The 26,614-nt window shown below is 43.5% G+C and overlaps 1 protein-coding gene across 2 annotated transcripts; it reads left to right on the top strand.

The window, feature by feature from the left end:
* Positions 1 to 378: 378 nt before the first annotated feature.
* LOC141108043 (uncharacterized) lies at positions 379 to 26,035 on the top strand. 2 transcript variants are annotated; one of them, XR_012235999.1, is made up of 3 exons: positions 379 to 469; positions 9,583 to 9,834; positions 10,029 to 10,337. XR_012235999.1 is itself a non-coding variant. In XM_073599234.1 (3 exons), exon 3 carries the CDS (start codon positions 23,216 to 23,218, stop codon positions 25,769 to 25,771), a length of 2,556 nt encoding a protein of 851 aa, XP_073455335.1. In that variant the 5' UTR covers positions 379 to 469; positions 9,583 to 9,834; position 23,215; the 3' UTR covers positions 25,772 to 26,035. The 2 variants fall into 2 exon arrangements, 1 of the variants encoding a protein (XP_073455335.1); XM_073599234.1 differs by lacking the exon at positions 10,029 to 10,337 and adding an exon at positions 23,215 to 26,035.
* The last annotated feature ends 579 nt before the right edge of the window (positions 26,036 to 26,614 follow it).

The raw sequence follows: 26,614 nt of genomic DNA, 5'->3' as shown, positions 1-26,614 counted from the left end.
GAACATAGTTCTGCAAATACATTGTTCTGTACATTGTCTTGCCAGTTCATCATGTTTATTGCTTTGAATCTGGTATGATAAAACTCTGTATTTTTGCTTAACTGTCCATCTCTTTTGGTGTGTGAGACGGTCGGAAGTAACAAGGGATGTACGTGTTCCCGCGCATGCGCACTGCTGCCACAACGGTTGGAGAACTTGATGGAATGATTTTCGTGTGTTACACGAAGACCGCGCAGGCGCGGTGCGGCGGCGAGAGTAGTTGGTGTGGTAAAGTTGATAGCTTTTACGTCGCAATCCGACGTACAGAAGAAAGCCGTCCTCGTGCCCGCGCTCGCGCAGTACAAGCGGTTGGAGTTGTTGATAGGTTGGCGATTCTGACAGAACAACAGCGTGATCTGACGACATGACGTGGCGTGCGCGTTCCGTGCCAGGATTAGGCGGGTGCACGAGGAGCGTTGAGTACGGAGAGGTGAGGACACTGGGACGTAGTATGCCCGGGGAGGAGAATGAGGGGGGCTTACTACAAAAAAAAGAATTGGCGAGGAGGCTCAGCCATGGGGCAGGTTTTGCAGAAGTGGGCTCACTTACTTGCGGGTTAGCTGCAGTGCAGAGGGTGGGATGTAGGTATGGTGGGGGAGAATGGTGCACTCTGGGCATGGGGACACCGGCTTGGGAGTGGGGTGCTGGCCTGGGAGTGGGGCGCTCTGGGCAGAGGGGGCACTGGCCTGGGAGTGGGGAGCTCTGGGCATGGGGGCATCGGCTTGGGAGTGGGGTGCTCTGGGCTGAGGGGGTGCTGGCCTGGGAGTGGGGCGCTCTGGGCTGAGGGGGTGCTGGCCTGGGAGTGGGGCGCTCTGGGCTGAGGGGGTGCTGGCCTGGGAGTGGGGCGCTCTGGGCTGAGGGGGTGCTGGCCTGGGAGTGGGGCGCTCTGGGCTGAGGGGGTGCTGGCCTGGGAGTGGGGCGCTCTGGGCTGAGGGGGTGCTGGCCTGGGAGTGGGGCGCTCTGGGCTGAGGGGGGGGTACCTGCCTGGGAGTGGGGCGCTCTGGGCTGAGGGGGGGGTACCTGCCTGGGAGTGGGGCGCCCTGGACAGAGGGGGGGGTACCTGCCTGGGAGTGGGGCGCCCTGGGCGGAGGGGGGTACCTGCCTGGGAGTGGGGCGCTCTGGGCGGAGGGGGTGCTGGCCTGGGAGTGGGGCGCTCTGGGTGGAGGGGGGGTACCTGCCTGGGAGTGGGGCGCCCTGGACGGAGGGGGGGGGGTACCTGCCTGGGAGTGGGGCGCCCTGGGCGGAGGGGGGGGGTACCTGCCTGGGAGTACCTGCCTGGGAGTAACAAACTGACACCAGCAGGTTTTTTTTTTTTTTTTTTCTGATTACTGTATTGGTGTCAGTTTGTGACAGTTACAGTGTTGGGACAGTTAGTATTACCCCCCTTTAGGTCTAGGGTACCCCCCTAACCCCCCCTAATAAAGTTTTAACCCCTTGATCACCCCCTGTCACCAGTGTTGCTAAGCGATCATTTTTCTGATCGCTGTATTAGTGTCACTGGTGACGCTAGTTAGGGACGTAAATATTTAGGTTCGCCGTCAGCGTTTTATAGCGTCAGGGACCCCCATATACTACCGAATAAATGTTTTAACCCCTTGATTGCCCCCTAGTTAACCCCTTTCACCACTGATCACCGTATAAACGTTACGGTTGACGCTGGTTAGTTCGTTTATTTTTTATAGTGTCAGGGCACCCGCCGTTTATTACCGAATAAAGGTTTAGCCCCCTGATCGCCCGGCGGTGATATGCGTCGCCCCAGGCAGCGTCAGATTAGCGCCAGTACCGCTAACACCCACGCACGCAGCATACGCCTCCCTTAGTGGTATAGTATCTGATCGGATCAATATCTGATCCGATCAGATCTATACTAGCGTCCCCAGCAGTTTAGGGTTCCCAAAAACGCAGTGTTAGCGGGATCAGCCCAGATACCCGCTAGCACCTGCGTTTTGCCCCTCCGCCCGGCCCAGCCCACCTAAGTGCAGTATCGATCGATCACTGTCACTTACAAAACACTAAACGCATAACTGCAGCGTTCGCAGAGTCAGGCCTGATCCCTGCGATCGCTAACAGTTTTTTTGGTAGCATTTTGGTGAACTGGCAAGCAAGCACCAGGCAGCGTCAGGTTAGCGCCAGTAGCACTAACACCCACGCACGCACCGTACACCTCCCTTAGTGGTATAGTATCTGATCGGATCAATATCTGATCCGATCAGATCTATACTAGCGTCCCCAGCAGTTTAGGGTTCCCAAAAACGCAGTGTTAGCGGGATCAGCCCAGATACCTGCTAGCACCTGCGTTTTGCCCCTCCGCCCGGCCCGGCCCACCCAAGTGCAGTATCGATCGATCACTGTCCCTTACAAAACACTAAACGCATAACTGCAGCGTTCGCAGAGTCAGGCCTGATCCCTGCGATCGCTAACAGTTTTTTTGGTAGCGTTTTGGTGAACTGGCAAGCACCAGCCCCAGGCAGCGTCAGGTTAGCGCCAGTACCGCTAACACCCACGCATGCAGCATACGCCTCCCTTAGTGGTATAGTATCTGAACGGATCAATATCTGATCCGATCAGATCTATACTAGCGTCCCGAGCAGTTTAGGGTTCCCAAAAACGCAGTGTTAGCGGGATCAGCCCAGATACCTGCTAGCACCTGCGTTTTGCCCCTCCGCCCGGCCCGGCCCACCCAAGTGCAGTATCGATCGATCACTGTCCCTTACAAAACACTAAACGCATAACTGCAGCGTTCGCAGAGTCAGGCCTGATCCCTGCGATCGCTAACAGTTTTTTTGGTAGCGTTTTGGTGAACTGGCAAGCACCAGCCCCAGGCAGCGTCAGGTTAGCGCCAGTACCGCTAACACCCACGCATGCAGCATACGCCTCCCTTAGTGGTATAGTATCTGAACGGATCAATATCTGATCCGATCAGATCTATACTAGCGTCCCCAGCAGTTTAGGGTTCCCAAAAACGCAGTGTTAGCGGGATCAGCCCAGATACCTGCTAGCACCTGTGTTTTGCCCCTCCGCCCGGCCCAGCCCACCCAAGTGCAGTATCGATCGATCACTGACACTTACAAAACACTAAACACATAACTGCAGCGTTCGCAGAGTCAGGCCTGATCCCTGCGATCGCTAACAGTTTTTTTGGTAGCGTTTTGGTGAACTGGCAAGCACCAGCGCCCTAGTACACCCCGGTCGTAGTCAAACCAGCACTGCAGCAACACTTGGTGACGTGGCCAGTCCCATAAGTGCAGTTTAAGCTGGTGAGGTGGCAAGCACAAGTAGTGTCCCGCTGCCACCAAGAAGACAAACACAGGCCCGTCGTGCCCATAGTGCCCTTCCTGCTGCATTCGCCAATCCTAATTGGGAACCCACCACTTCTGCAGCGCCCGTACTTCCCCCATTCACATCCCCAACCAAATGCAGTCGGCTGCATGAGAGGCATTTTCTTTATGTCCTCCCGAGTACCCCTACCCAACGAACTCCCCCAAAAAAGATGTTGTGTCTGCAGGAAGCGCGGATATAGGCGTGACACCCGCTATTATTGTCCCTCCTGTCCTGACAATCCTGGTCTTTGCATTGGTGAATGTTTTGAACGCTACCATTCACTAGTTGAGTATTAGCGTAGGGTACAGCATTGCACAGACTAGGCACACTTTCACAGGGTCTCCCAAGATGCCATCGCATTTTGAGAGACCCGAACCTGGAACCGGTTACAGTTATAAAAGTTAGTTACAAAAAAAGTGTCAAAAAAAAAATATATATATAAAATAAAAAAAAATAGTTGTCGTTTTATTGTTCTCTCTCTCTCTATTCTCTCTCTATTGTTCTGCTCTTTTTTACTGTATTCTATTCTGCAATGTTTTATTGTTGTTATGTTTTATCATGTTTGCTTTTCAGGTATGCAATTTTTTATACTTTACCGTTTACTGTGCTTTATTGTGAACCATTTTTTTGTCTTCAGGTACGCTATTCACGACTTTGAGTGGTTATACCAGAATGATGCCTGCAGGTTTAGGTATCATCTTGGTATCATTCTTTTCAGCCAGCGGTCGGCTTTCATGTAAAAGCAATCCTAGCGGCTAATTAGCCTCTAGACTGCTTTTACAAGCCGTGGGAGGGAATGCCCCCCCCCCCCCCCCCCCCCCCCACCGTCTTCCGTGTTTTTCTCTGGCTCTCCTGTCTCAACAGGGAACCTGAGAATGCAGCCGGTGATTCAGCCAGCTGACCATAGAGCTGATCAGAGACCAGAGTGGCTCCAAACATCTCTATGGCCTAAGAAACCGGAAGCTACGAGCATTTTATGACTTAGATTTCGCCGGATGTAAATAGCGCCATTGGGAAATTGGGGAAGCATTTTATCACACCGATCTTGGTGTGGTCAGATGCTTTGAGGGCAGAGGAGAGATCTAGGGTCTAATAGACCCCAATTTTTTCAAAAAAGAGTACCTGTCACTACCTATTGCTATCATAGGGGATATTTACATTCCCCGAGATAACAATAAAAATGATTAAAAAAAAAAAATATGAAAGGAACAGTTTAAAAATAAGATAAAAAAAGCAGAAAAATAATAAAGAAAAAAAAAAAAAAAAAAAGCACCCCTGTCGCCCCCTGCTCTCGCGCTAAGGCGAACGCAATCGGCGGTCTGTCGTCAAACGTAAACAGCAATTGCACCATGCATGTGAGGTATCACCGCGAAGGTCAGATCGAGGGCAGTAATTTTTGCAGTAGACCTCCTCTGTAGATCTAAAGTGGTAACCTGTAAAGGCTTTTAAAAATGTATTTATTTTGTTGCCACTGCACGTTTGTGCGCAATTTTAAAGCATGTCATGTTTGGTATCCATGTACTCGGCCTAAGATCATCTTTTTTATTCCATCAAACATTTGGGCAATATAGTGTGTTTTAGTGCATTAAAATTTAAAAAAGTGTGTTTTTTCCCCAAAAAATGCGTTTGAAAAATCGCTAATCAAATACTGTGTGAAAAAAAAAATGAAACACCCACCATTTTAATCTGTAGGGCATTTGCTTTAAAAAAATATATAATGTTTGGGGGTTCAAAGTAATTTTTTTGCAAAAAAAAAAAAACTTTTTCATGTAAACAATAAGTGTCAGAAAGGGCTTTGTCTTCAAGTGGTTAGAAGAGTGGGTGATGTGTGACATAAGCTTCTAAATGTTGTGCATAAAATGCCAGGACAGTTCAAAACCCCCCCAAATGACCCCATTTTGGAAAGTAGACACCCCAAGCTATTTGCTGAGAGGCATGTCGAGTCCATGGAATATTTTATATTGCGACACAAGTTGCGGGAAAGAGACACATTTTTTTTTTTTTTTTTTTTTTGCACAAAGTTGTCACTAAATGTTATATTGCTCAAACATGCCATGGGAATATGTGAAATTACACCCCAAAATACATTCTGCTGCTTCTCCTGAGTACGGGGATACCACATGTGTGAGACTTTTTGGGAGCCTAGCCACGTACGGGACCCCGAAAACCAAGCACCGCCTTCAGGCTTTCTAAGGGCGTGAATTTTTGATTTCACTCTTCACTGCCTATCACAGTTTCGGAGGCCATGGAAAGCCCAGGTGGCACAAACCCCCCCCAAATGACCCCATTTTGGAAAGTAGACACCCCAAGCTATTTGCTGAGAGGTATAGTGAGTATTTTGCAGACCTCACTTTTTGTCACAAAGTTTTGAAAATTGAAAAAAGAAAAAAAAAAATGTTTTTTCTTGTCTTTCTTCATTTTCAAAAACAAATGAGAGCTGCAAAATACTCACCATGCCTCTCAGCAAATAGCTTGGGGTGTCTACTTTCCAAAATGGGGTCATTTGGGGGGGTTTTGTGCCACCTGGGCATTCCATGGCCTCCGAAACTGTGATAGGCAGTGAAGAGTGAAATCAAAAATTTTCACCCTTAGAAATCCTGAAGGCGGTGATTGGTTTTCGGGGTCCCGTACGCGGCTAGGCTCCCAAAAAGTCCCACACATGTGGTATCCCCATACTCAGGAGAAGCAGCTAAATGTATTTTGGGGTGCAATTCCACATATGCCCATGGCCTGTGTGAGCAATATATCATTTAGTGACAACTTTATGCAAAAAAAAAAAAAAAAAAAAAAGTGTCACTTTCCCACAACTTGTGTCAAAATATAAAATATTCCATGGACTCAATATGCCTCTCAGCAAATAGCTTGGGGTGTCTACTTTCCAAAATGGGGTCATTTTGGGGGGTTTTGTGCCACCTGGGCATTCCATGGCCTCCGAAACTGTGATAGGTAGTGAGGAGTAAAATCAAAAATTTACACCCTTAGAAATCCTAAAGGTGGTGATTGGTTTTCGGGGCCCCGTACGCGGCTAGGCTCCCAAAAAGTCCCACACATGTGGTATCCCCATACTCAGGAGAAGCAGCTGAATGTATTTTGGGGTGCAATTCCACATAGGCCCATGGCCTGTGTGAGCAATATATCATTTAGTGACAACTTTTTGTAAATATTTTTTTTTTTTTTTTTTTTTTTTTTTTGTCATTATTCAATCACTTGGGACAAAAAAAATAAATATTCAATGGGTTCAACATGCCTCTCAGCAATTTCCTTGGGGTGTCTACTTTCCAAAATGGGGTCACTTGGGGGGGTTTTGTACTGTCCTGCCATTTTAGCACCTCAAGAAATGACATAGGCAGTCATAAACTAAAAGCTGTGTAAATTACAGAAAATGTACCCTAGTTTGTAGACGCTATAACTTTTGCGTAAACCAATAAATATACGCTTATTGACATTTTTTTTACCAAAGACATGTGGCCGAATACATTTTGGCCTAAATGTATGACTAAAATTTAGTTTATTGGATTTTTTTTATAACAAAAAGTAGAAAATATCATTTTTTTTCAAAATTTTCGGTCTTTTTCCGTTTATAGCGCAAAAAATAAAAACCGCAGAGGTGATCAAATACCATCAAAAGAAAGCTCTATTTGTGGGAAGAAAAGGACGCAAATTTCGTTTGGGTACAGCATTGCATGACCGCGCAATTAGCAGTTAAAGCGACGCAGTGCCAAATTGGAAAAAGACCTCTGGTCCTTAGGCAGCATAATGGTCCGGGGCTCAAGTGGTTAAGATGCCTCCTGTATGGAGAAACTAGTCCCATGCATTGCTTAGCTGTGATTTTGGCCCATTCTTCTACACAAACAGTCTTCAGATCTTGAAGGTTCTGTGGGCCTCTTCTATGAACTCTGATCTTTAGTTCTTTCCATAGATTTTCTATTGGATTCCAATCAGATGTTTTGCTGGCCCATTCTAGCAGCTTTATTTTCTTTCTTTGAAACCAATTAAGAGTTTCCTTGGCTTTGTGTTTGGGATCATTGTCTTGCTGAAATGTCCACCCTCGTTTCATCCTTATCATCCTGGTAGATGGCAGCAGATTTTTATCAAGAATGTCTTGGTACATTTTTCCATTCATCCTTCCTTCAATCATATGAAGTTTGCCAGTACCCTGTGCTGAAAAACAGCCCCACACCATGATGTTCCCACCTCCAAACTTCACTGTTGGCATAGGGGTGTTTTTGGGGTGATGTGCAGTGCTATTTGACCTCCAAACATGGTGTGTATTATGGCATCCAAAGAGTTCAATTTTGGTCTCATCTGACCAGACTATATTCTCCCAGTATTTCACAGGCTTGTCTAGATATTGTGCAGCAAACTTTAAACAAGCGCCATCGTGCTTTTTCTTCAGCAATGGAATCTTGCGTGGTGAGCGTGCCTACAGGTCATGGCGGTTGAGTGCATTACTTATTGTTTTCTTTGAAACCATTGTACCTGCTAATTCCAGGTCCTTCTGAAGCTCTCCACAAGTGGTCATTGGCTCTTGGACAACTCTTCTGATAATTCTTTTCACTCCTCTGTCAGAAATCTTGTGAGGAGCACCTGGTCGTGGCTGGTTTATGGTGAAATTATGTTCTTTACACTTCTTGATTATGACCCAAACAGTGCTCGCTGGAACATACAGAAGTTTAGAAATTCTTATGTAACCAATACCATAAGTATGTTTTGTATAAGGTTGTGAAGGTCTTGCATTGAGAAAGCTCTTTGCTTTTACTCATCATGAGATGTTTCTTGTGTGACACATTTTTATAGACCAACCTGCTGATATTAATTTGTACTGATAAAGGGCAGTATTGCTTTCTAATTACTGATAGCATTCAGCTGGTGTCTTGGCTTTCCGTGCCTTTTTTTGTTTGTTTTTACACTGTCCCTTTTAAATAATATTTTTTTTTTTCTTTTTAGCACTTTTATTCCTATTACAAGGAATGTAAACATCCCTCTTCATAGAAGTAAGGATGACGGGTTCTCTTTATAAAGAGATGTGGCTTCCAAAAAGACCCCAAATATCATCTTTACCTTTAGCCCTGGTTCACATTGGAGCGATTTGTCAAGCAATTTGACAGATCTGCTGGGAAGTGGTTAACATCAGGGGAGATCAAAGGGTTGAATGTGTCCCTAGCTGGTGATTCAGTGTAGTGGGGGAGGTGCTTTTACTAGTGGAAGGCTTGGATGCTTTACATAAACACAGGATCAATGCCTTTCTGTACTGACAGAACGGCAATCTGCCTTGTTTACATAGCCAGACTGCCGTTCTGTCTGTGTATTGAACAATCAGCGGGTGCTGGCAGACATCAGGTGCGTGGGACCCCCTGATCAGCTCTCACTGTGTAAAATCACAGCAGAAGCAAGTCACTGGTGGCCAATATTCAGAAGTGCAGGATCGTGTATGTATGTATGTGTGTATATGTATGTGTATATATATATATATATATATATATAATACACACACACACACACACACACACACACACACACACACACACACACACACACACACATACATGATGCTGCACAGCGTGGCCACCCTGTAGCAGTAAATGTGCTATGGGGCGGCTGGCAATTGGTTGAAAAAAAAAAAAATATATCTATTCTGGACCGGAAGTGATGTCATGATGTCACTCAGGTCCTCCAAGGCCATAGAGGCAATTAAAGCAGATCTACTCTTTGCCTGTGTGCCCAGCCGGCGGCACTGTCAAATCGTTTCTCTGGTGGAAACAGTAAGCCCGATAGACACCGGGAGGGCTTGGGTGTCCTCCCCCTCCACTCCTGAAAGCGCTCATGGGCCGATTGGAATGCTTTAGAGAGAATGCCGGCTAAACAAACAATACCCGGGTTTTAGCTGATGTCTTCAGCCATGATCCTGGTAAACCACTTGCAAACCCCAACTTATATATACCTATTGCAGTTGGCAAGTGGTTAAGCTGGCCGGCTATAGCTTCTAGTAATAATCACTATGTGTTCTTCAAGCCAGGACAGCTCTACTTGCGGCTTTTAAATGACAGCCAGGAATCCTATTATTATTAATGGCCTTTAAAGTGATTTGTTTAAAGTTCATATTTTTTTTTCAATTTATTTATTTTTTTTAAAGCTATGCTGCACGCTTAAAAAAAAAAAAAAAAAAAAAAAAAAAAGTTACTATGGATGTTGCTGTTTAATGCTGCCTTTTGTTTCCTGCAGAATTGGCTGGTCCTGATATCTGGTTTTGGGGTGGCTCTTTTCCTGTGCCGGTCCTATGGAGTCCAGCTAGAGCCACCCTTTCCTGCACTCTTCCACGATCGAACTATAGGATGATGTACTGACGTTGCCAGTGCCGACATTCATGCACAGCCAATGGTGACTCAAAACACAAAAAACCCGCCTCTCTCTTCTCTGACAAATGTAGAGATTGACAGCGGTTCCTGAGCCAGCTCTGTCACTTTGACAATAAAGGTAAGGTTGTTTGTTTTGTTTTTTAAGTTTTTATTTAAAATGAACAAAATTATGGTTTTTTTTTTTTTTTTTTTCGTTACATTACTTTACTACATTAGAAACAATTATCTGTAGAAGGATAGGGAATCGTTCACATATGAAATTACATTACTCTATAATGTAAGATGACATAATAACATAATTTTCGTTGGCAGGCTGATTTACGTACTGGAACAGTGCAGACGATCCATTGTCTACTACTGGAATCAGTGCAAATCTTCTGCGTAAAGGGTGTGTGTGTTGGCGGCAGGGGGACATATAGAATAAAGGCAATGAACAAATACCTTTTACTTTAGATAACTATTTATTTTTTAGGTGTTTCAGCGTAAGCACTTTTATTCAGTGTGGTTGGTTTTCTTTTCATTGAACTGTGATTGATGTGGATTACATTGTTGGGTGCTGCGATTGATGCATGGTTTACATTTGGGGACAATAATAAACTTTACTTTTAAAGCTGATAAGTATGTGTTTGTGTTTTTTATTTCAATAAAGGAATTTTTAAAGGGGGTTTGTGTTTTTTACAGTTAACTCTTTGTGAGTAATAAGGGGTTACTAATTTAGGCCTGTACTCATTCCCTGTGGATTGGGGGTGGGTCACACGCTTGCTGACCTTCCTTGCTTGGTCATCCAGGCTTTATGCCTGACAAGGGTCTGAATGGATTAGCCGGGGGGGGGGGCAAATGCCTTGGGTTTTTTTTTTCTTTCATTTGTAACTATCATACCATTATCTGAGTTTTAGGATGCCCTCTAGATCATGTTTTTGACCATTAAAGGAGAAGTCCAGCCAAAGCTTGTTTGGCTAGACGTCTCCTATAGGTCACAAAAGTGCAGTTGGTTTTGCACGACTGTGATCCATTTTCAGCAGAGAGTGGGCTGAAGTCCACTTTCTGCTGACGTCACAGAAATCAGTCCAGGCACCGCGTCATCCCGACAATGGAAGTCTAGATCCGCTGAGAGCCTGAGACGACCGGTCCCCGCCCCTCCACAGCTCAGCGCTCCATTGAGTGAGGAGGGAGCAGTGAGGAGAGCTGCTCTTTAAAAGTCACCAGCTCTCTACTAGGGGAGCTGTGAGAACTGAGTCATCACTCAGTACTCGGTGCAAAGGCGCCGTAGAACAGATGCAGCATTGTGTAGCTCTAATAGAACCTAAGGCATTTTTGCAGCCTCAGTGTTTAGGAAAGGGAGGGCAGAGCAAGTGTGTATTTGACCCCCCCCCCCCCTTTCCTTTACCAGACCCCTTGCCTTTCAACAATAAAGGTGCACCTTGCAAGTTGTAGTTGGAAAAGCCCCCCACACCCCCCCACTTTGCAGGGCACTTAGTCCAAATCTTGACAGACTAGTGCCCCCTCCTCACCTCTGCTGCCTCAAAAAGGTTTGTGGGGATTACTTAAAGAAATCCAGAAGCACACCCTATAATAAAGGAGCTCCCAGATATCTGACTCCTACCAAGAGGATGTGTACAGGCCTACATTAGTACCCCTTAATACCACAAATAGTTCAATTAAATATTTCCTTTAAAAGTAAACAACACATTTAAAAAAAAAAAAAAAGTATCTTAATTGTACAGTACATGACATAGGGTGGATATTCATAGACCCTGGATTAAAGGCTGGTACCTTCAGGTGATTGGATACTGGCGAAGCTTTGCTGGACCTGCCACCTGGGCATACCTTTTAACACCACCCCACTCTGTTGGGAGGATTTACTAAAACTGGAAAAGAGAGAATCTGGAGCAGCTGTGCATAGTAACCAGTTGGCTTCTATTGTCACCTTGTTCAGTTCAGCTTTAAACAATGCTGGATAGAAGCTGATTGATTGTCATGCACAACTGTTCCAGATTCTGTCTGGTCCAGTTTTAGTAAATTCCTCTTGGAGTCCTCAGTTTTTTGCTAGTTTCCTAAGGTGTAGGATGACTTCTCCCTTACTGAGAAAACAATCACTCCATTGTATTCTACCACAGCAACAGAAGCAGGGCACTTGGATATAGGTCTGAGGGCTGTGGTCTATTCCCATAGAACCCGGCCTCTGAAGACCTCGCCAGGGCCTTTGCCCCCACCATGGGGCAAAGGCCAGATCCTAAGTAGAGACCAGTAACATGGACAGGTAAGGCAGGATCTCCTTGTTTATGGAATTATTACTGTAGTCCCACAGCAGGTATGAAACACAGTATCCCCACTGCTTGTTTTTAACACTTATGTGTATTCTAATTAATATTTGTTTATATGCAGAAATTATCAAGAAATCTGGGGTACATGTCTGAAACCTATACATACACTATATTACCAAAAGTATTTGGGAAACCTGCCTTTACACGCACACAAACTTTAATAGCATCCCAGTCTTAGTCCGTAGGGTTTAATAATGAGTTGGCCCACCCTTTGTAGCTATAATAGCTGCAACTCTTCTGGGAAGGCTGTCCACAAGGTTTAGGAGTGTGTCTATGGGAATGTTTGACCATTCTTCCAGAAGCGCATTTGTGAGGTCAGGCACTGATTAGGACAAGCAGGCCTGGCTTGCAGTCTCCGCTCTACAGCATCACAAAGATGTTCTATGGTGTTGAGGTCAGGACTCTGTGCAGACCAGTCAAGTTCCTCCACCATGTCTTTATGGACCTTGCTTTGTGCACTGGTCCAAATAATTTGGTGGAGGGGAGGTTATGGTGTGGTGTTGTTTTTCAGGGGTTGGGCTTGGCCCGTTAGTTCCAGTGAAGGGAACTTTTAAGGCATCAGCATACCAAGACATTTTGGACAATTTCATGCTCCCAACTTTGTGGGAACAGTTTGGGGATGGCCCCTTCCTGTTCCAACATGACTGCACACCAGTGCACAAAGCAAGGTCCATAAAGACATGGATGAGCGAGTTTGGGGTGGAGGAACTTGACAAATGCGCTTCTGGATGAATGGTCAAACATTCCCATAGACACACTCCTAAACCTTGTGGACAGCCTTCCCAGAAGAGTTGAAGCTGTTATAGCTGCAAAGGGTGGGCCAACTTGATATTAAACCCTATGGACTAAGACTGGGATGCCATTAAAGTTCATGTGCGTGTAAAGGCAGGCGTTCCAATACTTTTGGTAATATAGTGTATATCCAGTGTAATACTTTTCAAACTTGGCAATAAAAAATGACATCTTTTGAAAGTGTAGTGTCAGGTGGATGACCAGGTATTGCATCACACTAAAGGTCACACGTTTTACTACTCTGTTTGCCTTGAGTCCTTTATAAGGCACTTCCTCCCACCAAGACTTCTCTACAAGGTGGTCAACACCTGGGGGTGTAGTGATAAATGCCTTATCATTTAAATACACTAACAAATTGAAGCCAGACTCCAGCTCACACTTTATAATCAGTTTTATTTTAAAAAAATACTTTTTCTTATTTGTTTTATTTGATTTTATTTATTTTTACATATTATTTATTTTACAAAAATTGGGTCCCTTTTATTCCTATGACAAGGAATGTAAACATCCCTTGTAATAGAAAAAAGCATGACAGGTCCTCTTAAATTTGAGATCTGGGGTCAAAAAGTCCTCAGATCTCATATTTGGATTTAAATGCAAAAAAAAAAAAAAAAAAAAGAAAATTTTGTAATTTTTTTAATTTTGAAAAAATGACAACAGAAAAATGGGACGTATGGGCGGAAGTGACGTTTTGACGTCGCTTCCGCCCTGCTATGCTATGGAGACGGGTGGTGGCCATCTTGGCCTCACTCGTCTCCATACCCAGCCACGGACAGGTCCTGATCGCCTCCGCCGCTGCTGACGGCTCGGGAGAGCAGCAGGAAGGGGGGTGGCCCCTCTCCCACCGCCGATAACTGTGATTTCACGGCAAATCCGCTGCAGAGACCACCATTATCGTAAACAGAACCACCGGCTCCAAAGATGGATACCTCGGTTGTGCCAGCAGCTGCTGCCGTTACCGAGATATCCATCTTCAAAGTGCCGACGTATATGTACAGGAGTCGGTCGGCAAGTGGTTAAACAATTTTCCTATAGATTTATCAAAATCATATACTAGGTGGTCAAACTTAAACACTCAATTTCTATGCAATCAGGCAGGCCCTTGCACAACAGGGTTGAAGGTAAATCTAAAGGAAATTGAATAAGAAAATCGTATAATGTATGGCCAGCCTAAGATTTGGTAAGCTGCAATATTATAAATATTTTGGGTTTAATACCACTTTATTTTAGACCTGTGTCAAGGACCCCTGTTTCAATCTGCTTTTCAGTCATTGACTTTACTTGCATGACTGTTAAAATCCCTCGTCCAGAGAGGCAGGGGGAGTTGCTGACTCTGTTATTCTATAAGCTAGAAAAGCCACTTCCAGAAGGATCTGTTATGGTACCTGGAAATTCTTCTTTCTTTGGTGTGAGATTACTCTTGTGTCCCACATTCTTGCCTTCCTACAGTTGGGACTTGACCAGAACTTGGCCTGTATCCTGTGCTTCCTTGATATCTTAATTTGGTTCTCTCTAACCTGCAAAAAACACCCTTTGAACACAGGGTGCTCCCCTTACCCAATCTTTTCTGCAAAGTATCCTTCTTAGTGGCTGTTATATCTGTCAGATGTGTTTCTGAGTTTGCGACTCTTTGTTGTAAGGAGCTTTCTCCCTAAGGTAATGTCATCCTTCCACCTCACCCAAGACATTAGCCAGCCTTCCTTCCTTGTCCCCCACTCAGAGTTTATCTCAAGCCACTTCTTCCATTTGGAAGAAGGATATTTTTCTTCCTGCTGTCAGGGCCTTGAAAGCAGTAGCCTGCTTTCAGATCCACCATTGCTAGGTGGATAAGACAAATGATCTCGGAACCCACACTGTAAAGGGTACGTAGTTGGGTCCATTGACACTTTTTATTGTTGGGCCTGTTGGAACAGTTCTGTTTGCCTTCTTGTTGTCAACCCTTCTTATTCACTGCTTGAGGACGTTCTAGGGTCTATGAATTTCCAGACTGTGTCCTATACTCTACGATTAAGAGGAGAGGTATTTTACTCTGAATTGCTTGGTAAAAAGTTGAGGACTTGGTAAGGTTATAGGGTATGCCCCTTTCCCGGCATGTCAAGCAAAGCTTTGGCAGTGTTCCACCATTTGAATCTACCAGCCTATAATCCAGGGTCTATGGATATCCAGTTTGTGTCCTGTCCTCCAATATATGGAAATTGGAGGTAAGTTAAACTTTTTTTTTTAATATCCCCAGAAGTAAACTATAATTAGTGGTGAAATGATTAATTAAAGCGGTTGTAAATCGCGGATGTTGCAAAAAAAAAAAAAAAAAAAACCTGCAAGGCATTGGCATAATGTGCTAGTATGCATCACATAGTAGCACATTGTGAAATACTCACCTTAGAATGAAGCCCTCCAGCACAGTCATGTCACTGCTGAGAGGGCCGACATGTTCCCCCTGTCTTTTTTTCCATGTTCGCACGCTCCGGCTAAGTGATTGGCCGGAGCCGTGATGACATCACGTGGGAACCTTTGGTTCCGGCAAAATGCTCTGAAGTTCCGGCAAGGTATGCTGGACCTTCAGAGTGCATGCAGGGCGAACATCTCCTAAACGGTGCACGTTTAGGAGATATTCATTTTACCTACAGGTTTATAACCGCTTTAAGGACAATTAAAGAGAGCCAGCCAATAAAGACATGGCAGTGATTTTAAATCATTGCCATTCTACCCAACAACACAGAAAGGCCTGTTGCTGACAATGACCAATGGATCTTTGATCACTTGGTCCACGTGTCTTAAATATTATGTGTTGACTTGCTGGAAGCTATCACTTACTGTCACGTATTGCTGTTTTACGGTAGATGTGCATAGGGCTCTTCCACAGAAGTGGTGGACCCTAGAGATACACACCTTAACCAGTGGAATAAAGACTTGGGCCCCTTTCACACGGGCGATCCAATCAGGTCTGCCTGTCAGTTTTTCAGGTGGAACTGATCAGACCCTCTTGTCTTTCTATGGAGCGGATGTGTCCATTGACACCCACTGCCATCCGATCCTGTCTGCCAAAAACAGATGGATGGTGGTCTTATTCCCCATTCCTCTGGCGTATAGTATAAAAACAGTCAGGTGGTCCGTTTCCATCCGATTGCCCCATAGTGGAGTGTATGTCCGTGTCTGCTCTGCATAGCAGAGCGAACATGGACCTGTCATCCCCCTCTTAGCGTAGAGATCCCCTGCTGAGCAAGCGGATTCAGCTTCACGGGGGCACCCATGTGAAAGGGGCCTAAGAAACAGGCTCCCAAATCCTGTACTTTTTGGTACGTTACGTACTTGACCTCCCCCTTAAGAAAAAAACAAGATTAGTTGTTCCATCCTTAAAAATGTGCATTCCTAGTCTGCAAAATGCAAGCAGGCATCAGCATGAAGGTGTAATAACACTTTCCTGAGTAGGAGGATGTCTTATGGCCCTTATAGATGCCAGTAAAGCAAGGTATGCAAGTTTGAACGGAAGAAAAAAAAACTAACTAATGGACAGGCACTTCCCCCTTTCAGAATACATTGATCGCATGCTGGTTTTCCAGCATGACCGTACAACAGAAGCCGGTCGTTAGATTGGCTTCTACTGAAGAGAGAGAAGTGCATACGTACCAAAAGCCTATCAGTACGTGTTTACCCAGTTTTATTCTTGCATTCAGGATGCAGGAGTTCAAGAATTGCTGTCCTAGGGTTTTGTTCTACTTTTGTTCGCCAGCCCCTCCTAGCTTACTCTACTCCAATCTGTGGGTTTTCCTAAACTCTTAGCAATTCTCCATTGTTCGTTTCGTTGGACTCTTTGACCAAGGTCTCAGTGGACCAGTTCCTCCTGCTGTACGTTTTCAGAGCTTTCAACCTGAAATGGTCTCCAAAATTAAAAAACATATTTAGGGAACTCTGTGTAATCTCTTACTGCATTTAAAGGTATCTTTTAGATTTGATCTACAAAACAGATGCATATTTACATACAGTATCTTTTAAACTCATCTACAATCCTTGTGCTTTGCTATTGTGCCCCTGAAATACCAGTTCTTGGGCATTCCATTCATCCTGTCATTTGCACCATGGGTGTTCCTCAATGTGCAGCCCGTGCACAACCTCCTCTGATGTGAAGTATTGGTGAGGTCTGTGTGTCCCTGATTCTCAATTTCTCAATATGTTACTTATTATTTTTTACATGTATATAGTGCTTTTCTCACTGGGGACTCAAAGCACGTTTATATGTTGTTGGGGCAGATGGTGAGGCCACCATCTTGGGCATTCTCAGTAGAATATTATACTATTACCACTTTTTAGACATGAGCCAATTAACCTACCAGCATGTCTTTGTAGTGTGGGAGGAAACTGGAGTACCTGGAGGAAATACATGCAAGCACAGGGAGGACATGCAAATTCAGTGCAAATAATGTCCTTAGCTGGTGTATTTCATACAAGTCTACCACTGGATATGGAAGCTATACTTTGCCTGTGGTGAGTTTAAATGCTTTCACCACAGGAGTTTCTCTGTGCTGTGGATGGGTAATTTCGGCAGCATTGGGGCTGATTTACCAAAGGCAAATAGACTGTGCACTTTTGCAAGTGCATTTGCTCCAGAGCTTAGTAAATGGAGTAGAGTTTCACTTTACAGAGAATACCCAATCACATGCAAGGAAAAAAAGATGATTGGATGATGGAAGTCAGCTGAACTTCTGCTCATTTACTAAGCTCTGGAGCAACTGCACTTTTCAAAGGGCACAGTGTATTTGCCTTTAGTAAATAAATCGCTGTGTCTGGACCAACATGGGGTCCTAAAATCTATGTCATTGATTTTTTTTTTTATTTATACGGTATATATTTTCCAGTTTATGGGCAAGACTTTTTTTTTTCCTTCATTAATTAGGTTTTAAGACAAAATTTTTTGCATTTCACATATTTTCTAATTTGAACAAGTAGAAATAGGTCAACATATAACTCAACATTGTGCAGATATCCACACAATCAGGGTGGAAATTGACATACTATCTCTATTTTATGTGGTTCCTATTACAGCACAACTTAATGGCCATAATGCATTTTTTTCCCCAGAAATACCTCAGTCAGGAAACAAAACCGTATTGTGGCCACTAGATGGCACTAATAATATAGGAACCACATTTTTGTTCAGATTGTGTGGATGTTTATCACATCAACACAATGAATGTTTTATTCGTAAAGCCCATAGTGTTCTCTTTGGATGTTACAGTTATGGCACAAATTTGTTGATATCCTTTCACATGGGTGTAACGGTCTGTCAGTCCTTTATGGAGCAATGTGTCCGTTGCCACCCACTGACATTCAATCCAATTCTATCCACTAAAAACAGACACATGGGGGATCCGTTCCCCATCCTTCTAGCAGATCGGATCAGATGACAGTCGAATGTAAACAGACAGGTGGTCTGTTAGTTTACACCCAACCGCCCATAGAAGACAGCAGGCTGTGTCCGCTCTGCTTCAGCGGAGTGCACATGGACAAGCCTTCCACCTGCTCAGTGGGGATCAGCACACAGATCCACTGCAGATCTGGTGGAGACTGCCCCATGTAAAAGGCCCCTTAGAGCTCATTGAACAACGCTTTGCTTCTTCTGAAAAGTGATAAAATTAAAAGCTTTTGCCTAGTGTATACTTGCATGCCCTTGGTACAGTATGTCATACAGTAAGACAAGAAGTGTTAAAAAAATATAAATTATGTATTGTACATAGGTATTCTAAAATGGCTTGGACAGATTTCTTAGTTCCCTAAGGGCACTTTCACGTGGGGGGGGGGGCATCGACAGCAAAGTGCTGATATTTTTATCGGTCCTTTACCATCGTTTTATCTGTGCTTTTCGGTCGCTAGCAGGTCACTTTTAACCCCCACTAGCAGATGAAAAAGGGTTAAAAGCGCCCGCAAAGCGTCCTTTGCAAGTGCTGCCGAAGCACTTTGCGGTGCGATTCGGCAGCGCCGGTCATGGATTTTAATGGCAGTGGCGTTTTTGGAGCGGTGTATTCAACGCTCCCGCAACACCCCAAAGATGCTGCTGGCAGGACGTTTTTTTCCGTCCTGCAAGCGCACCACTCCAGTCTGAAAGCACTCCAGCTTTCACACCGGGGTGGCAGGGGAGGCGTTTTTCAGGCGCTTTAAAGGCGCTATTTTTAGCCCTGAAAAACGCCTCAGTGTGAAAGTAGCTTTAAAAAAGATTATAAATAATTTTTATCATAGTGACGTTTCAAACTGTTTTCTATAATTAGCATCATACAATCTTGTAATCAATCTATTTAAATCTCTTGTTTGGTATCATCATGTGCATCAAACCGGACACACTAGAGAAACAAAAAAGAGTGGTCTGTGGAGTTGAAGTTTTCAAAGAAAAGAACTCTGCACCTACTGTGAAATATGCAACAAAATGTAGATACATGGGAAACCTGCCTATATTCAAAAATTGTAGCACTCACCGCATAAATAGCGGGGGGTATGTAATCAAAAATAGCTAACAAGGGACAAAGAAAATAAAAAAACAGTGATATAAACACACACCCTAAAGAGTTTAACTACAAAAATGTTTATTCGCTAAAAAAGAGCAAAATACAAACAACACCAATATTATTATCCCTAAAGAGTCCCTATAAATGGGGGAAACTCCTAATACAAACAATTCCCCAAAGATAAATGGGTGATAAAAGTATTGAAAGGGATAAATGCAGTGAATATATCCCTCCCTCCCCCAATATAAAACACCCCCTATAAGCACCTAACATTACCCCAAGCCACCTGGGGCGAGGAACTAGGCTGGATAATTCCTGAAGGGAACAGTGTGATTCCATAAACACAGAAATGTGTCACACTTACATTCCAGAAATGATACAGTCTAAACGACCAGTGATGAGGTGTAAAGTCATACCACAGTCAGTCACACAGTCAGTCAAAAGCCCCATACACACGATAGGACTTTGTACAAACTTTCCCTTGGATTTTTGTACAAAGGGCGTTGCCCAAAAGTTTGTCTTGCATACAGACAACAGGACTTTTCAAGCCAACTTTCACCATATCACGTGGTTTTTCAGGTCTTTACCACCACCCTTTGGTCAACTTCTCATATGATGACATGACCACGCCCCCTTATGACCTCACAGTCCCAGCATGCCCCAGGACTGTGATGTCATAGGGGGGCGGGGTCACCGCCTATATAAGTCCGTTGCGGAGCGCACAGAGAGCATTCCGGCTGGAGAGAGTGTCGTGTCAACATCTCTGGAAGTGAAGAGGGAAGAAGACGATCCAGAAGTCCGGGCCACCGCTGGCAAAAGAGCGCCAGAAGATAGCGGTGGAGCCGGCAGAAGATGCGGACACCGGGAGAAGACGCCGGAGAGACCCCCGAAGTCGGAAGAGGACCCCCGAAGTCGGAAGAAGACCCTGGAGCTGCCTAATAAATTACTTTAAAAACCTGTGTACTGTGTTTTTTATTGACACTTTTTTCCCTAGTTGAATGGGTAGGGGTACGATGTACCCCATACTCATTCACATAGGGTGGGGGGCCGGGATCTGGGGGCCCTCTTATTAAAGGGGGCTCCCGGATTCCGATAAGCGTCCCGCCCGCAGACCCCAACAAACAACGGCCAGGGTTGTTGGGAAGAGGCCCTTGTCCTCATCAACATGGGGACAAGGTGCTTTGGGGGAGGGGGGGCCCGCAGGGCGCCCCCCTCCCCCAAAGCACCCACCCTCCATGTTGAGGGCATGCGGCCTGGTAGCGCTCAGGAGGGGGGGGGCGCTCGCTCATCCCCACCCCCTTTCCTGACCGGCCAGGCTGTGTGCTTGGATAAGGGTCTGGTATGGACTTTGGGTGGACCCCACGTCGTTTTTTCGGCGTAGGGGGTTCCCCTTAAAATCCATACCAGACCGAAGGGCTTGGTATTCCACCAGGCGGGAATTCCCTCTCGCGCCCGCCGCAGTAGGAAAATGTGTTTTTCCTATTGCAGCTAGCGCAAGATGTACAGTACCCTGCCACCGAGAACCAGCACGATCCGATCGCGCTGGAAACATTCTCGCGGCTGCTTACTGTAGTTTGTACAAAAGTCCGATGGCTTTGTGTACACACGATCAGACTTTTGTTGGCGGAAAGTTTGTCCGTTCGCACAGCCAACAAAAGTCCGATGGAAACTGAAAAAGTTTGTCTGATGGAGCGTACACACGGTCGGATGTTGCTCCAAAACAGCTAATTTGCATGTTTGTTGTCAAAAAGTCAGATCGTGTGTCCGGCCCTAAAGATGGACTAATCATAGATGGGGACACACTGAGAAAATGGATAATACAAAAATTGATCACAATTAGGGGAGAAAAAATCTTCTCCTCACAAAAAAAAAAGAAAGGTTGTTATTATATCCTCGAATGTATGGAAAGTCCTGCTGTATGATCTTGATAGGCAAAAAACATGTGGTTAAATGATGGCAGACACTGATTGCAGGTGGATGAATCACTAAGCATTTCAATCCCGACCTTGTTTCATGTATATAACACAAGCAGGAACGATCACATAGGTACCGTCAGTGTAACCAAGAGCCATGGTTCCCACAGCATGTAGGTATAACATCCAAGCAATTGTAATAATACATTTACATGGTGGTTACTCACTGATACCGGATCACACAGAGAACTCTCCAATGTGAAATGAGATTCAATCTGTTGGTCTGTATGTAATAGCCATAGATCTCCAGTTGATGATCGTTCATCTGTAATAAAGATAGTGAATTCTCATCCAAGATAGATTGATCAATGTGTGTCAGGCTATTCAAAAGCCATCCCAGCAATAAGAGCTAAACGCTTACATGTTTAATTCCTTAATTTGCGGAACTTCTTCAGAGCTTGGCGAAGTTCCGCAAATTAAAGAATGAAACATGTAAGCGTTTAGCTCTTATTGCTGGGATGGACACCCCCGTTCTTTGCCCCCCTACCCCTAGCTAACACCCTATGATGGGCTTGAAGGACTGAGCTGGAACCTGATGATTTTGATGAACCTAATGATACATCTATCCTGAATTTATCAGCATGATTGACCTAAACATGGAGACTAATTGATCTTCTATCACAGAGAACAGACACCGTGACTATGGATTTTATTACTCTATCGGCTTTTTGAACAGCCTGACACACATTGATCAGTCTATCTTGGATGAGAAATCACTATCTTTATTACAGATGAACGATCATCAACTGGAGATCTATGGCTATTACATACAGACCAACAGATTGAATCTCATTTCACATTGGAGAGTTCTCTGTGTGATCCGGTATCAGTGAGTAACCACCATGTAAATGTATTATTACAATTGCTTGGATGTTATACCTACATGCTGTGGGAACCATGGCTCTTGGTTACACTGACGGTACCTATGTGATCGTTCCTGCTTGTGTTATATACACGAAACAAGGTCGGGATTGAAATGCTTAGTGATTCATCCACCTGCAATCAGTGTCTGCCATCATTTAACCACATGTTTTTTGCCTATCAAGATCATACAGCAGGACTTTCCATACATTAGAGGATATAATAACAACCTTTCTTTTTTTTGTGAGGAGAAGATTTTTTTCTCCCCTAATTGTCATCAATTTTTGGATTATCCATTTTCTCAGTGTGTCCCCATCTATGATTAGTCTATCTTTGACTGACTGTGTGACTGACTGTGGTATGACTTTACACCTCATCATTGGTCGTTTAGACTGTATCATTTCTGGAATGTAACAGTGTGACACATTTCTGTGTTTATGGAATCACACTGTTCCCTTCAGGAATTATCCAGCCTAGTTCCTCGCCCCAGGTGGCTTGGGGTAATGTTAGGTGCTTATAGGGGGTGTTTTATATTGGGGGAGGGAGGGATATACCCACTGCATTTATCCCTTTCAATACCTTTAGAGATATTTTTTATCACCCATTTATCTTTGGGGAATTGTTTGTATTAGGAGTTTCCCCCATTTATAGGGACTCTTTAGGGATATAGGGATTATAATATTGGTGTTTGTATTTTGCTCTTTTTTAGCAAATAAACATTTTTGTAGTATAACTCTTTAGGGTGTGTTTTTATATCACTGTTTTTTTATTTTCTTTGTCCCTACTGTGAAATATGAGGGTAAAGGCTGAGTCGTGTTTTGGGGCTGCTTCATGGCATCTGACTTGAATCTGTGCAGTGCACAATAAAATCTCAAGACTGTCCAGGATATTGAGAGTGAAACGTATGATTTTAACAATTACAGACTGGTCAGTCTTCAGTTTCACTAGAGCACTTGTTCAATATTGTTTATGATTTCACAATCAGAATTAAATATACTTACTAAGTAGTCATCATGAAAATGCATTAAATATAGCTTTTTGTGTTTTTTTCCAGAATGCCGAGTTGTATTGTTAAATCCTGCTCCTTTTCATGGAGAACAAGGACTGAAGAACTAATTTTACATGCCTTCCCCCGCAATCGTGATCGAATAAGAAAATGGCTGGAGCAACTTAACGTTCCTAAAGAAGATTTGGCGTATTTCTCAGAAAGGATTGCAACTGCTGGAAAAGGCATATATAGAATCTGTTCTCGTCATTTCAAAGATACAGATTATGAGATGAGGGGTCCACATAAGGTTTTGAAATCTACAGCACACCCTACTGTAAATTTGGAGAACATATTGGAAAGACATACTACCACAAGCTATACAAATAATAGAACTGATGTTGAGCACGATTATTACAAACGTCAGAGAACAGAGCAGGCTCATACAAGTCGTGATTCTTCAACCAAACCTTGCTTAGAAACTAGCTCTGATAGCACTTTTAGTATTGTTGAAATTCGTTCTACAAGTCCGTTTTTTCAGTCTTTTGTAACACAAACCACCGAGTGTGATCTAGAAGAGACTCAATATGTTGACTGTATTCTGGATAAGTCCAGTGCAAGTGGCTATTTGCCTGCAGAACCTACTTCTGGTGTTCCTATATCACACACTCAAATTAAGAAAAGCAAGCACTGTAAAATTTGTTCACATGGCTTACTCCTCTCTAGAAAATTAAAAGTTAGGAAAATGCATAAAAGCACTCAGTGTAACAAAACGAATGAGGTTCGTAATAAAAAAATTCAGGTTGCAGTAAAGAAGTCCAAAGTTTCAATTGGAACACAGTGTTCCCTTGTTGATTTACCTCCGCTTTGTCTAATTCCAATTATTGATTCAAGTGGCGTTAAGATTGGAGCTTCAGCTACATCTACTAAGGGTATCTTTCAATCTTCATTTTTGCAAGATGTATCACCTAAACCCATCAGTGATCCACATGCCATAAAAATTGAACAAGACAATATTGTTTCCTCTTGTGACTATTTATCAGAGCTCAACACTTCAATTGGTACACAAAAGAAAAAATCAGACAATGACACCTCTTATCACCCCTCTCATGAAGAAGAGACATTTAACTCTATACAGTTGGAGGATGACGAATTTTATGTTGATTGTGCAGATCCTGACCTGTCCTTCATATACTTACCCCCGGATATAGGACATTCTAACATGGCCAAGCAGAAGAAATTTCTAGTCTTTGAACAATGTTTGGACCAGCTGCTTTTGAGTTCTCGTTGCAAGAGTGATACTCAGTGCAATGGACATATCACTGGACTGCGAAAATACATGGTCGGATCAGCACTAGTAGTGCATGCAGAGTGCAGTTCCAAACACAAATTTAAATTGTGGACTAGCCAACCCTTTATTGGGCGAAAGCCTGTGGGCAATTTGTTAATTTCAGCTGCAGTTTTATGTAGCGGGTCCAGTTTCTTGAAAATGCAAGATTTTTTTTCTCTATTGGAAATGGCAGCCATTTCTGCAAACACACACTGCTATAATCAAAAAAATTACTTGTTCCCAACTATTGAGCATCACTGGTTTTCTCAACGGAGTGAAATCCTTGAACAGATTGGTCCAAAAAGTGTGGCATTACTTGGTGATGGTCAATGCAACGCAAGTAATTTTAATGTGAAATATTGCACTTACACCCTACTTGATGCCGAAAGTCATCGCATTGTTGATTTTCAGGTCAAACAGTTGCAGGCCAGTCAATCTTCAGTTTCACTAAAACACTTAGCCTTTGTTGAGGCCCTAAATAGAGTTCTATCTGATCAAGTTAGGGTAAAAGTTGTTGCCACAGATAGAAAATTTTCAGTTCGAAAAATGATAAAGGAGAGATATCCACTCATAAAGCATGGGTTCGATGTGTGGCATAGGGCCAAATCGATTGGTGCAAAACTTCATGCTGCCAGCAAAAAAAGAAATTGCAGGGAATTGTCCAGCTGGATTCCTTTGGCAAGAAATCATTTGTGGTGGGCGTCTAGTACTTGTCAACATAATCCCATATTGCTGAAAGAGAAATGGCTTTCTATTATATATCATTCCGCAAATGTGCATGAATGGACAGGCAACACTTTATACCATCAATGCTCTCATCCACCAATACCAAATGATGAACCAAAAGAGTATAAGTGGTTAACACCAGGATCAGCAGCTCATCATGAGCTGAAGTCTATAGTTCAAGATTCAAGTCTACTAAATGACCTTGATCCCCTTTCTGTATTTTGTCACACAGGAGAAATTGAATTCTTTCATAGTATGGTCCTCAAATATCGTTCAAGACAGCATAATTTTGGTATGGATGCTGTGGTGGCAAGGACCCAGTTAGCTGCCATGGATTACAACCAGAACGTGAGTAGACTTCTAGCCACATCGGATGCAGAGCGAACCTTTCATTATCATTACAACTTCAGCAAAGAAAATAGAGACGGGGTTGTGAGCAAAATATATCCGCCAACCAGTCAAGTTTTTAGGAAGAAAATTATCTTTAATGCAGTGGAATTGGCAGCAGGTGTTAGAAATTTTCCATGGAAATCAGAACCTGATAACATAGCCCTTTTGCCCAGAATTTAAAAAGGGTCCTCTACCAAAATACCTCTCTCGCCTTCCCCCAATACCAGTAGCTAATGTTTTATATGTAAAAATGTATCTATATCTGCAGTTCAAAAAAATTACAAAGAATTTTTATTTCTTTTTGGAGAATATTATGTTATTTTGTAGTTATTTAAAAAAATGTCCTTGAATATTAATTTTATGGGTAGCCCCTTTGGTTACAAAGAAGTAAAAAAAATGTCATAATTGAAATTTAAAAAGAATAAAAATAAATAAAGTTCACAATGACTTTGCTTTTGATAACCTTCAAATCCTGTTGTCTATAAGTTTATTTTATCAGCTGAATGTAGGTATGTTCTAATTTGTGCACTTCTTAGAACTTCTTAAAAAAGCTCCTATGTGCTTTTCAGTAATTAAAATAGAAAAACAAAATAGGTGTAGCGCTAATATCAGAATGGATAAAAATAGTCTGAGAAGACCATTACATCATCAAAGTGAACTCAAAAACATTGTCAGCAAAAACATAATTCATCCAACAAAATAAAAAGTCCTCAGTGGATATGTGACTCCTATGGATCAGTGACAATCCTCAATACAAATGTGACTTCATAAGTGTAATTTGATGTGCACGTGACATCTATGATGAAAGGAACACCACCACCATACTGGAGAGGCTTACCGGAACGTTTGGACCCAAAAGAGCATACGCTCGATTGGGTCAAACGGGCTTGGATAGAAGACAAATAATGGATTTCCGTAGGGACTGTGGGAAAATCCTAGGATGGTCTGTACATCAGTATGTTCCTCAAGCGTGATGTCCGCAGTGAAAGGAAATGGTAACGAATAAGCAAAAAACAAAAGAAG

This window comes from Aquarana catesbeiana, linkage group LG09 (assembly GCF_042186555.1).
Source record: "Aquarana catesbeiana isolate 2022-GZ linkage group LG09, ASM4218655v1, whole genome shotgun sequence".
In the NCBI taxonomy this organism is placed as follows: Eukaryota; Metazoa; Chordata; class Amphibia; order Anura; family Ranidae; genus Aquarana; species Aquarana catesbeiana.
This window is presented reverse-complemented; position numbering and strand designations above follow the sequence as displayed.